This window comes from Artemia sp. Qi Xiang Cuo, chromosome 12 (genome assembly GCF_049724085.1).
Source record: "Artemia sp. Qi Xiang Cuo chromosome 12, ASM4972408v1, whole genome shotgun sequence".
Classification (NCBI taxonomy): domain Eukaryota; kingdom Metazoa; phylum Arthropoda; class Branchiopoda; order Anostraca; family Artemiidae; genus Artemia; species Artemia sp. Qi Xiang Cuo.
Genome location: NC_142805.1, coordinates 5,157,635 through 5,170,562, shown reverse-complemented (window position 1 = coordinate 5,170,562; position 12,928 = coordinate 5,157,635). Strand labels below are relative to the sequence as shown.

The window sequence follows — 12,928 nt, the reverse complement described above, 5'->3', positions numbered from 1 at the left end:
AACTAAGAACAGTAAATTGAAATACTTTTTACTTTTTTACTCTTCTGCTTTCTTTTTTTCTACTACTTTTGTTTTTGTTTTGTTTTTTATTTTATTTTTTGTTTCTGCTTCTTTTTTGTGTTCGTTTACTTTTTTGTTTTCTACTCCTTTTCCATTCTGCTTGTCAGTTCTGCATTTATTAAAGACCAATGGGGGTAAATTTATATCCTGTTTTTTTTTTATTATTATTTGTTTTCTAATTTTCAGAAAAATTGCAAATTTCTTGTTTGACAAATACAAGCGTTCAAGAGCTAATGCGATGCATTCGTTCTCAAGCCGATTCATTGATAACTGGCGCAGAGAGTAAAGAAATGTCTGCCATGGCACTGGGTCTGGCTCACAGTTTGTCTCGTTATAAGCTGAAGTTTAGTCCTGACAAAATTGATACAATGATTGTTCAAGCTGTCTCCCTTCTTGATGATTTGGACAAGGAGTTGAATAACTATATCATGAGAGGAAGGGAGTGGTATGGATGGCATTTCCCGGAGCTTGGAAAGATTGTGACTGATAATTTAGCCTTCATGTTGACAGTTAAAGCTATTGGTAAGCTTATCTTTTTAAAGTTATTTTGATAGTTAATCCTTGGGGGGTAGAGTTACTCAAACATCTAAAAAGTTGAATATTATTAAAGCTTTGGGGGAAAGACATTTATGTATGTATATGCATGCATTGGCACGATGCTAGGATGTCAGTTGGAGGGGGGGGGGGGCAGGAGGGTACATGCAGAGCCGTGGGGAGAGAAACCGGCGCAACTGAACCCAGGCGCTGTGCCTGCGGTTGCCCACTCTGATAAAATTTTTTATTTATTCGTTTTTTTGCTTATATTTGAGTCTGGAGAAGGGTGCTGTAATTTATTTTGCCCCTGGCACCACAACCCTGGGAACCGCTTTGGACACAAGTCTCCTAGATTTTGAAAAATATCCTTTTTTGTATTTTCATTAATAAATACTATTTTCTATTTTCATTTAAAAAATTGCCCTCCGCCCCCCCCCCCCCACACACACACAATACACGTTTTTGTGGATTTACGCCACGGCACACGAATTGGGCAACAAGGAACTGAAGCACTGTCAAGCTCTAAGCTGCCTTGGATGCTGGGTATTTTATTCTCTAAATACTTAACTAAATAGTCTAAACAACAAATCTTTACTGTCTAGAATGTCTATAAAAAAGTAACCTTTGAAAACACTTAAACAAAATTTTTCGATCCAAATATGTGTTTGACCTCAGTGTTGCCAGACACCAGTTCCTAAAATCCGCCATCGATTTTGAAGACACTCAAACACATGAGTATGAATCATTAAGGGAAATGAACTTTTTATTTTTTCTGTTTCCTTCAAGCGACCTGTTAAATCGAGAAGGAAAACACTGGAGGCTGTGGGGACAAGATTCTATTACATATACTATTCTTTCTAGGTCTTTCGACTTAGTTTGTGGACCATTATGGCCTGCCGGAAGTCCCGTAGACCAAAAATTTAATGCATTTTTACTACTACTACTAACAACTCCCCCAGCACCAAGCCGTACGTAATATGCCTATATAAATGATAACAGCAGCTACTACCCCGGCCACATTTTAGCCTAAACGCTTATGGACAATTTACAACAATAATCACGTGTATTCCAATGCAAACATATCTTATTTACAGATCCCTGATGGTCTGCCACCTTTCACCATTACTGTCCCTGTTGTTCTTCGCCTTTAATTTCTTTTTTTAAATAACAGAATTGTTTGCTTGCATATGACGCCATTTATTCTCGTTTGTCTTGCTTTTTCTGGTGCTAGCAGGTGTATATGACGCCATTTATCCTCGTTTGTCTTGCGTTTTCTGGTGCTAGCAGGTGTATATGACGCCATTTATCCTCGTTTGTCTTGCGTTTTCTGGTGCTAGCAGGTGTATATGACGCCATTTATCCTCGTTTGTTTTGCGTTTTCTGGTGTTAGCAGGTGTAAGTTATCCAACAACTAACCCAGACTGCTTTCAGTTGCAATCCTACTAACCTTTGACCATTTACATCTCGTGAAACGCTAATGATAAGCAATCGGGCATGTTGGGTAAATAATCTTAGTATGCTTAAAGTCACTACTGGTCACACTTACGGTTAATACTTGTTGTTTAATGCTTTTTAAATAATTTACTTACATGTAGTCACTAATTATACTTAAACAATAATTGTAGAAAATATACTTAGTTATCTAAAACGCACGAAACTGTAATTTCTCCTTATTTGCAGATAATTGGAGAAAACAATGTATATGCTTAAAAGCCTAAGCTAAAGGGAGGGGGGGGGGGGTCCTGGAATCCCCTCCTCCTTCTTACCAAATATTTTAATAAAGTATAATTAAATCACAAATATGCTTGGTATGTAAGTTCTCTTTTTAACAGAGCTCCTCAGTTGGAAATAAACGTTATTCTTACATAATAAGAATACAAGTTGGAAATAAACAGTTACAAGTTGGAAATAAACGTTATTCAAACATTAATATTTATGGTGTCTAATTTAGTTGAAAAAATAATGATGCTTACATCTGCTGGACTCGGGTAACGTTCTTCTATAGTCTAGTTTAGTTTTAATCCTCTAAATCCCCACCCCTTGTCGCCTGTGTACATTTATGTAAATAAACGTTAAATTCAAACTTCAGTCAATACCACAACAATATTTTCAGAGTAAAAAAAAACAACAACAAATAAACAAAAATCATTTCAAGCTCTAGTTCAATCATCTAATGTTGTATATCAACATATTATAGTTGGTTAGGCCTATGGAGTATCAAGTTCAAGGAACTATGCTAGGACTAAAAGACAAGTAATCAACGAAAAAATCGGATGAGACTGTAATGAGGAGACAAATGTGTATAATCAATGTTGCATGTCTAGAGTCAAAAATTTTTCGGATTTATGTTCTCACAGAATTGAGACGGATAAGGACAAAGGATAAAGATATTCCAGAGCCATTGTTGGCACATATGGCGTCAAATCGACGTTTTGGTTGCTGGGTCATTTTCAGGGGCAAGTAGCCCTGTATTGCCCGTAGTGGACTCCGTATTACCAAAAAGAGCATCAATCCAGTGCGCTACCAGTGAACTATTTCTTTTTTTCTGCACCTCTAATCTCTCTTATCTGGTAGACAGCATTGAGTTCTATTCTATTTCATTTAATATTGTTCATTGTAGGAATGAGAACTAATACAGCTACAACAGATCTGTCTGAAATTTTACCTGAAGAAGTAGAAGAAAAAGTCAAAGAAGCAGCTGAGATATCGATGGGAACTGAAATTGCTGACGAAGATATTGAAAATATTAAACATCTTTGCGATCAGGTTGGTATCTTTTTTTCTCCTTTTTTTCTTTTTTTTTGGATAGATTAACTTCGGCATCCTAATCCTACATAATGTTTTACAATGTTTTACAATGTTTTTACAATTCCAAGAATAGTGATGATGAAATCCTGGTGAAGTTAAGGCTTCTTCAGCCATATATATCTTAAAAATTAAGGAATAAGGAGAGCTCAGTATGACGAGATTTTGGTTCTGGTGGGCGACAGATTTAAAAATAAGAAACGTAGGTAAAAAAAAATCAGCCAAAATAAGCCGGACCAAACAGGCTAAGAAGATGTAGTGGTCTTTGGGAATCCAGATATTGTTTTCAATTTTGCGGACGCTAAAACGTTGTCATCTCTAACTGATTAGATTTGCTCATTTATTTTCATGATTCGATGTGGCAACATTGACAAAAATGTCATTCTGCCCTTAAAGATTCATAATTACAAACGTATAATTAACTAATACCCTTTGTTGTCCCTCGGCAGACAGAAAACGAAAACAAAGTTGTCTCTCGAGGGAAATTCTTTTTGGAATGCCAATTTTGTTTGAATTCTAATCTATCAACTTAGAAAACTAAATCGAATCAAAATACCTTTTTCGAATTAAATCGAATTTTAAATCGAATTAATAAATACCTTTTTTGTGCCTACTGAAAGCTGAAGTTATTGAATATTAACATTTACATGCAAAAATTTCAATCTTTTGGATTTACCCAAAACCAAATGGCCGAACGTTGGGAGACTAAAAAAAGAAATTAATTCAGCAACTTCAAACCACTAAGCAAAAGACTAAAAATAATTAATAATACGTAATAACAGTAAAAATAATAAAAATACAGCATGGGTGTGATAAACCACTTGTGTTCACATTCTGGGGTCACACCCCGTTAACAGTGTAAGTACAGTTTGTGTTGAATCACATTTCCTCCCACACGGAAAAAAAGTCACTTAATTTTTTTCTTTTTTATTTTATCGTTTTTTTCTTTTTTATTATTGCTCGTGTTTTGTCATTACATTTTCTAAAATATTCGGTATTTCAGTACTTTTCAGAGGCAAAGCTATAGCGTTGCCTATAGTAAAGGCCATACGGCTCCAAAGTTTTCTAATTATTATTTATTTATTTATTTTCCAGAGGCACTTCATATGGAAGGGGTTGTCGTAAAAACTTCAAATGGGGCTCATTCGATTTGAAATCGAGAGTTGTAGTGCCCTTTTTAAGGGTCAAAAGGGATTGGAAGGCAGCTAACACCGCTTCCACACCCACCATTTCCCCAAACACATCCAATCAAAATTTTGAGATAACCATTTTGTTCTACGCAGTGGATTTTTAAACAAAAAATATGTTTTTGAGAAGGACACTCCCCCCACAGATTGTGGAACAATGGTTCAAAGTTAGGTCCTGGGAGCGCGTAAGGTAAAAAAAGAAAACGTTGTCGTGGGAACCAAAAAAACGATTTATTCGACTGAGAATACAAAGGGATAGTGCCATTTTTTATATTCGACAGGGATTGCATGACAACTAACCCCCCTCTCACGCCCACCTTTTCCCCAAACACATCCAATCAAAATTTTGAAATCACAATTTTTGTTCAACGTGGTTAAAAATTCTGGAAATTGGGTCTTCGAGGATGACACCCCCCCCCCCCCGCCCACTGCCCTTAGGGCAAGAGTTGTAAATTATGCCCTGGGTGCATATAAGGTTCTAATTGAAAGTGTGGTCGTAGAAACTTCAAAAAGGGTTCATTCGATTGGAAATTGAAATGGCTAGTACTCTTTTTAATAGTCGAAAGTGAGTGAAAGACAACTAACACCTCTTCCACTCCCGCCATTTTCCCAACCAAATCCTATCAAAAGTTTTAGATAGCCATTTTGTTCAACTTAATGGAAAGTTCTATCTTTGAGCATGACACTCCCCCACCCCAAGGTCTTCAGGGCAAGGTTTATAAAATATGCCCTGGGGGCATATATGGTTATTATGGAAGTGATGCTCGTATAAACTTCAGAGAGGGTTCATTTGATTGGAAATTGAAAGTTCTAGTTCGCTTTTTAAGGGTCAAAAGATATCGGAGGGTAACTAGCCCTCCCCCATGCCCTTTTTTCCCGAATGCCTCCGAGAAAAATTTTGAGATAGCTATTTTGTTAAAAATGGTTCGAAGATCGTATAATAAAAACTCCGGTGTCAACACAATCCGTCAGGGCCCGGGGGCAGGCGTTCTAAGTTGTGCCCTGGGGGCATATATGCTTGTTATGGATGGGATGCTTGTATAAACTTCAAAGAGGGCTCATTTGATTGGAAATTGAAAGTTCTAGTTCACTTTTTAAGAGTCAAAAGAGATTGGAGGGCACCTATCCCCCCCCTCCACTTCCCTTTTTTTCTAAAACCCATCTGATAAGAACTTTGAGATAGCCATAGTTTTAAAAATAGTTCAAAGACCATATAACAAAACCTCCAGGGTCGACAGGGCCCCCCAGGGCCCGAAGGCAGGCTTTGTAAGTTGTGCCCTGGGGGAGTAAATGGTTCTTATGGAAGGGAAGCTTGTAAAAACTTCAGAGGGCTAATTTGATTGGAAATTGAAAGTTCTAGTTCGGTTTTTGAGTCAAAAGAGATTGGAGGGCAACTCGCCCCCCCCCCCCCTCACGCCCCTTTTCTCCCGAATGCAACCGATAAAAATTTTTGAGACAGCCATTAATTTAAAAATTGTTCAAAAGTTAGATAACAAAAACTCAGGTGTCAACACAACCCCCCACAGCCCGGGGACAGGCGTTGTAAGGTACGCCCTGGGGTCACATATGGTTCTTCTGGAAGGGATGTTTGTATAAACTTCGAAAGAGGGCTCATTTGATTGGAAATTGAAAGCTCTAGCTCACATTTTAAGAGTCAAAAGAGATTGGAGGGCACCTATCCCCCCCATTCCCCTCCACACCCTTTTTTCTCAAACCCATCTGATAAGCACTTTGAGATAGCCATTTTTTTAAAATTAATTTTAAAAAAACTTTCCGAAAAATAAGTTTTTCAAAGAAAAGTAAAGGTCATTTTAAACTTAAGCTCAGGAGATAGAAATACCTGTAAAAATTCAAACTCAAAACGACCAGAAATTACTATTAAAGAATAAATGAAACCCAAAACAAACAGAAATTAAATAAACAATTATAGCAAACAACATACAACAAGTAATAATATAAATGAATAAATAGATCTTAAAGCGAGTAATGCTTGGATTCAATATAAAAATCAAGCTTAAAACGAATACAAATATTTTGCTAATAAAGTGAAAATGATACTTAAAACGAACATAAAATAAATAAACAGTCAATGGGAACAAACATACAATATATATTAATGTAAATGAATAAATAAATCTTAAAACGAGTGAAACTTAAATTGAATATGCAAATCAAGTTTGAATCGAATAAAAAAAAAACTACAAACAAGAGTTTGGGTATCGTCTCACTGCAGAAGCCTTAAACCTAGTGCGTCATTGGTGCTTTACTGAAAACAATTCTTTGAAATATTTTCACTTTTGTAACTTTAAGAAATCAAAAATTAATTAAAATTTTAGGGAATAAATATCAGCATATGTATATTAAATTGACAATGCATATTTTTTTTTCAGTAAACTCATTTGAATTTTTTTCAGTAAAGTACAAATTATATTCTGGGTTTTAGAAAGCATAGGGGTTTTGAACCCTTCTCACATTAATCTATGCTCGTTTTGAGTTTGACTCTAATATTTATTTTAATTTTTGTTCGTTTTGGGTTTCATTTATTTATTGATACTGATTTGGGGTAGTTGTATGCTTGGTAGATTATATGATAATCCAGACGCCAGGTGTTGAAAATGTGAACCATACCACGACAGAATGGGGTTGTTACGAGAATTAGCCTACCCTCCACCCCCTAAATTGACCATGCGGATTCAAAAATACCAATGGCACTTGCTTGCGAGGGGTGGAACACTCCAAAACTTGACATTTTATTATAATTTGGTTTTTCATACAAGAAAAGGCATGTTCCACAAAGTTTAAGTTGCAGTTTTCCGCTCAAATAGAAATGCCTAGAAGCCATAGAATGTTTACAAACTAACACGATTAGTTACAAAAAATGGCAGAGTTAAAAAAAATGGCAAAACTATATGGGTCTTGAACAGTCTTGGAAAGTATAAACAAAATGAAATTGAATATCAGATATATAATGATATTAAATGTTGAAAGATCCATCAGTTCAAGATTTTTTTTCACTGTAATTTTTATTTTCATTTTCAATGCTGTAAGAACTGGAAAATAATAAATTTGTAATATACGAGTAATTTGTTTTCAGTGAAGCACCAATGACGCAGAAGGCTTTAGGTTTTTACAGTTAAAAAAGGGGGCAGTATCCAAATTTTGCTTGTAGTGGAACTATATTTGTTTTGACCAATCTTGAAAAGAACTAATAAATTAAAATGAATATTTGATGCATTATGAAATTAATTGCTAAAAGCTCATCAGTTCAAAATTTTACTGTAATTTTAATATTTATTTTCAATATTAAGTACAAAAGAAAACATTTGTAATATAATTCGTTTTCAGTAAAGCGCCAATGACGCAGTAGGTTTTAGGCTTCTGTAATGAGACTATACCCAAACTCTTGTTTGTAGTTATTTTTATTCGATTCAAACTTGATATGCATATTCAATTTAAGTTTCACTCGTTTTAAGATTTATTTATTCATTTACATTAATATTTATTGTATGTTTGTTCGCATTGATTGTTTATTTAATTTCTGTTCGTTTTAAGTTTCATTTATACTTCAATAGCAATATATTTGTTTTCGTTTTAAGCTTGATTTTCATATTCAATCTATGCATTACTAGCTTTAAGATCTATTTATTCATTTACATTATTACTTTTATGTTTTTGCTATGATTGTTTATTTAATTTATGTTCGTTTTGGGTTTCATTTATTCTTTAATATTAATTTCTGGTCGTTTTGAGTTTGAATTTTAACAGGTATTTGTATCTCCTGAGCTTAAGTTTAAAATGGCCTTTACTTTTCATTGAAAAACTTATTTTTCGGATTTTTTTTTTTTTTTTATTAATTGATGTTCCTTTTTGATTGCAAAAAGTTTAAAGTTTTTATGGCATAGGGGGGGGGGTGATTATTGTCCGATTATTCTTGACTTTAAAAAACGGATCTAGAACTTTGAATTTAAATCAAATGAGACTTTTTTCAAAGTATACGATTACCTCTTTGATAAAAACCTTATATATGAACAATAGACAGCTTGCATAACTTGTGGACAGCGATTGACAACAATGAATGGATTGAAAAAATAGCTCCAATAAGGGGGTTTAGACAATTTTACTTGCTGACCCAAAAGGATCACGACTGTTTGGAATTGACCTTAATAGGAATTTTTGTGCCAATCACAGAGTATGTATTTTAACCTTATAATTGGATAATTATAATAGATTTCCTATGTGTTCTTCCCATACAAAACCCCTTCCCATAAGTTATAAACCCCCCTTAATAAGTTATGCCCCAGGGCATAACATACAACGCCTACTCCTGGGCCCTGGTGGGCTGTGTCGACACCGGAGTTTTTTGTTATCAGAAATTTGAACTATTTTAACAAAATGTCTATCTCAAAATTTTTTATCTAATGCATTTAGGGCGTGGAGGAGGGAGAGGGGCTAGTTGCCCTTCAATCTCTTTTGACTCTTAAAAAGTGAACAATAACTTTCAATTTTCAATCAAATGGGCCCTCTCTAAAGTTTATACGAGAATCCCTTCCATAAGAAATAATATGAAGGATTCGGAGAATCCTTAAATTACAACTCTTGACCTGAGGGCCTTGAGGGAGTTTTAATCCTCAAAGAACTAATTTTCAGAACTTAAAACTGCGTTTAAAGGAATGGCTGTCTTAAAATTTTTATTGGACAAATTTTCGGAAAATGTGGTCATGACAGGGGAATGATTTGCCCTGAAATCCTATCTTACTATTAAAAAAGAAAAAATCCCTTAAACCTTCCAGTCGATTGAGGCTTTTTTGAAGTTTCTACGACAACGCGTTCTATCAAAACCTTATGTGCCCCCTGAGCATAACTTAAAACCCTAGTCCTGAGGGTTGAGGGGCGTTGTCCTCCTCAAAAACATATTTTCTATCTGGAAATCAACCACGCTGAACGAAATGGCTATCTCAAAATTTTGATTCGCTATTTTTGGGAGACGGGTAGGCATGGGGGGGGGGCTAGTTGCCCTCCAATTACTTTGGACTATTAAAAAGGGCACTAGCCCTTTGAATTTCCAATTGAATGTACATGTTTTGAAGTTTCTATGACAACGCCTTTTATAAAAACTTTACATGCCCCCAGGCCATAACTTAAAACCCCTGAGGGTTGTGGGGGATTGTCCTCCTCAAAAATATATTTTCTATCTGGAAATCAACTACCCCGAACAAAAGGGCTATCTCAAAAGTTTGTTTAGATGTGTTTGGGGAAATTATGGGCGTGGGGGGGGGGCTAGTTGCCCTCCAATCACTTTAGACTATTAAAAAGGGCACTATCCATTTAATTTCCAATTAAATGAGCCTGTTTTGAAGTTTCTACGACAACGCCTTCTATAAAAACCTTATATGCCCCCAGGGCATAACTTAAAACCCTTGCCCTGAGGGTTGTGGGGGAGTGTCCTCCTTAAAAATATAATTTCAATCTGGAAATCAACTACGCTGAACAAAAATTGCTATCTCAAAATTTTTATTGGATGTGTTTGGGGGACTGATTAGTGTAGGGGGGGGGGGGCTAGATGCCCACTAATCACTTTGACTGTTAAAAAGGGCACTAACCCTTTTTATTTCCAATCGAATGAGCCTTTTTTGAAGTTCCTATTATAATGCCTTCAATAAAAACCTTATATGCCCCAGGGCATAATTTAAAACCCATACCGTGAGGATATTGGCGGATTGTCCTCCTCAAAAAACATATTTTCTATTTGGAAATCAATTACGCTGAACAAAATGGCTCTCAAAATTTTGATTGGATGTGTTTGGGGAAATGATGGGCGTAGGGGGGAAGGGGGCTAGTTACACTCCAATCACTTTCAACTTTTAAAAAGGGCACTATCCCTTTGAATTTCCAATCGAAGAAGCCTGTTTTGAAGTTTCTACGACAACGCCTTCTATAAAAACCTTATATTCCCCCAGGGTATAACTTAAAACTAGTGCCCGGAGGGTTGTGGGGGAGTGTCCTTCTCAAAAACATAGTTTCTATCTGGAAATCAACTACGCTGAACAAAATGGCTATCTGAAAATTGTGATTGGATGTGTTTGGGGAAATGATGGGCGTGGGGGGGGGGCGAAAGGGGGCTAGTTACACTCCAATCACTTTCGACTATTAAAAAGGGCACTAGCCCTTTAATTTCCAATCGAATGAGCATGTTTTGAAGTTTCTACGACAAAGCCTTCTATAAAAACCTTATATGCCCCCAGAGCATAAATTAAAACCCTTGCCCTGTGGGTTTTGGGGGAGTATCCTCCTCAAAAATATATTTTCTATCTGGAAATCAACTACGCTGAACAAAATGGCTATCTAAAAATTTTGATTGGATGTGTTTGGGGAAATGATGGGCGTGGGGGGGGGGGAGGGGGGCTAGTTACACTCCAATCACTTTCGACTCGTAAAAAGGGCCCGAGCTCTTTAATTTCCAATCCAATGAGCCTGTTTTGAAGTTTCTACAACAACGCCTTCTATAAAAACCTTATATGCCCCCAGGGCATAACTTAAAACCCTTGCCCTGAGGGTTGTGGGGGAGTGTCCGCCTCAAAAATATGTTTTCTATCTGGAAATCAACTACGATGAACAAAATAGCTATCTAAAAATTTTGATTGGATGTGTTTGGGGAGATGATGGGCGTGGGAGGGGAGGGGGCGCTAGTTACACTCCAACCACTTTCGACTATTAAAAAGGGTACTAGCCCTATGAATTTCCAAACAAATGAGCCTGTTTTGAAGTTTCTGCGACAACGCCTTCTATAGAAACCATATATGCCCCCAGGGCATAACTTAAAACGCTTGCCTTGAGGGTTTTGAGGGAGTGTCCTCCTCAATTTTCTATCTGGAAATCAACTACGCTGAACAAAATGGCTATCTGAAAATTTTGATTGGATGTGTTTGGAGAAATGATGGGCGTGGGGGGGGGGGGAGGGGGCTAGTTACACTCCAATCGCTTTCGACTATTAAATAGGGCACTAGCCCTTTAATTTACAATCGAATGAGCATGTTTTGAAGTTTCTACGACAAAGCCTTCTATAAAAACCTTATATGCCCCCAGGGCATAACTTAAAACCCTTGCCCTGTGGGTTTTGGGGGAGTATCCTCCTCAAAAATATATTTTCTATCTTGAAATAAACTACGCTGAACAAAATGGTTATCTAAAAATTTTGATTGGATGTGTTTAAGGGAATGATGGGTGTGGAGGGGGGGGGGGGGGGTGCTAGTTGCCCTCCAATCATTTTCGACTATTAAAAAGGGCACTAGAGCTCTCAATTTCCAATCGATTGAGCCCCCTTTGAAGCTTCTACGACGACCCATTCCATATGACGTGCCTCTGGAAAAAAAAAAATAATAAAACATTGGAGCCGTATGGCCTTTACTATAGGCAACGCTACAGCGTTGCCTCTGAAAATAGTTCAAAGACCATATAACAACTAGCTCCCCCCCCACGCCTTCTTTTTCCAAACCCATCCGATGAAAATTTTTAGATAGATATTAACAAACAAAAATAGTTCAAAGGTCGGACAAGAAAAACTTCGGTGTCAATACAACCCCCCAGGGCCCGGGAGAAGGCGTTCTAAGTTATGCCCTAAGGGCATGTATGGCTCTTATGAAAGGGATGCTAGTATAAGCTTCATAGAGGGATCATTTGATTGGAAATTGAAAGTTCTAGTTCACTTTTCAAGATTCAATTGACTTAAGGGCAACTAGCCCCCCCCCCAGGCCCTTTTTTCCCCAAAACCCATCCGCTAAAAATTTTGAGATAGCCCGTTTTTTAAAAATTGTTCAAAAATTAGATAACAAAAACTCGGGTGTCAACACAACCCCCTACGGGGTAGGCGTTGTAAGTGTTGTCCTGGGGGTGTGTATGGTTCTTACGAAAGGGATGCTCGTAAAGGTCAGATAAGAAAAACTCCTGTGTTGACGCAACCTCCCACGGCCTGGAGGCAGGCGTTGTAAGTAATGCTCTGGGGGCATATATCGTTTTTATGGAAGGGATGCTTGTTTAAAATTCTTAATTGGAAATTGAAAGTTCTCGTTCACTTTTTAAGAGTCAAAAGAGATTGGAGGGCCACTAGCCCCCCCCCCCCTCCTTGCCATAAATGCATCAGACAACATAGAGATAGACATTTTGTTAAAAATAGTTCCAAATTCAGGTAACAAAAACTCCGGTGTCGACACAGCCCCCCCCCAGGGCCCGAAGGCAGGCGTTGTAAGTTATGTCCTGGGGGTATATATTGTTGTTATGGTAGGGATGCTCGTATAAACTTCATAGAGGGCTCATTTGATTGGAAGTTAAAAGTTTTAATTCACTTT

General features: G+C 37.0%; 1 protein-coding gene across 1 annotated transcript in view; it reads left to right on the top strand.

The window, feature by feature from the left end:
* The window catches only part of nop5 (nop5 ribonucleoprotein), a 124,664-nt gene that overhangs the window by 18,010 nt on the left and 93,726 nt on the right, over positions 1-12,928 (top strand). Inside the window, exons 4-5 of the mRNA XM_089098483.1 lie at positions 247-582; positions 3,215-3,360. Of these exons, the coding sequence (XP_088954609.1) occupies positions 247-582; positions 3,215-3,360 (482 nt within the window). The remainder of the gene's footprint in view (positions 1-246; positions 583-3,214; positions 3,361-12,928) is intronic.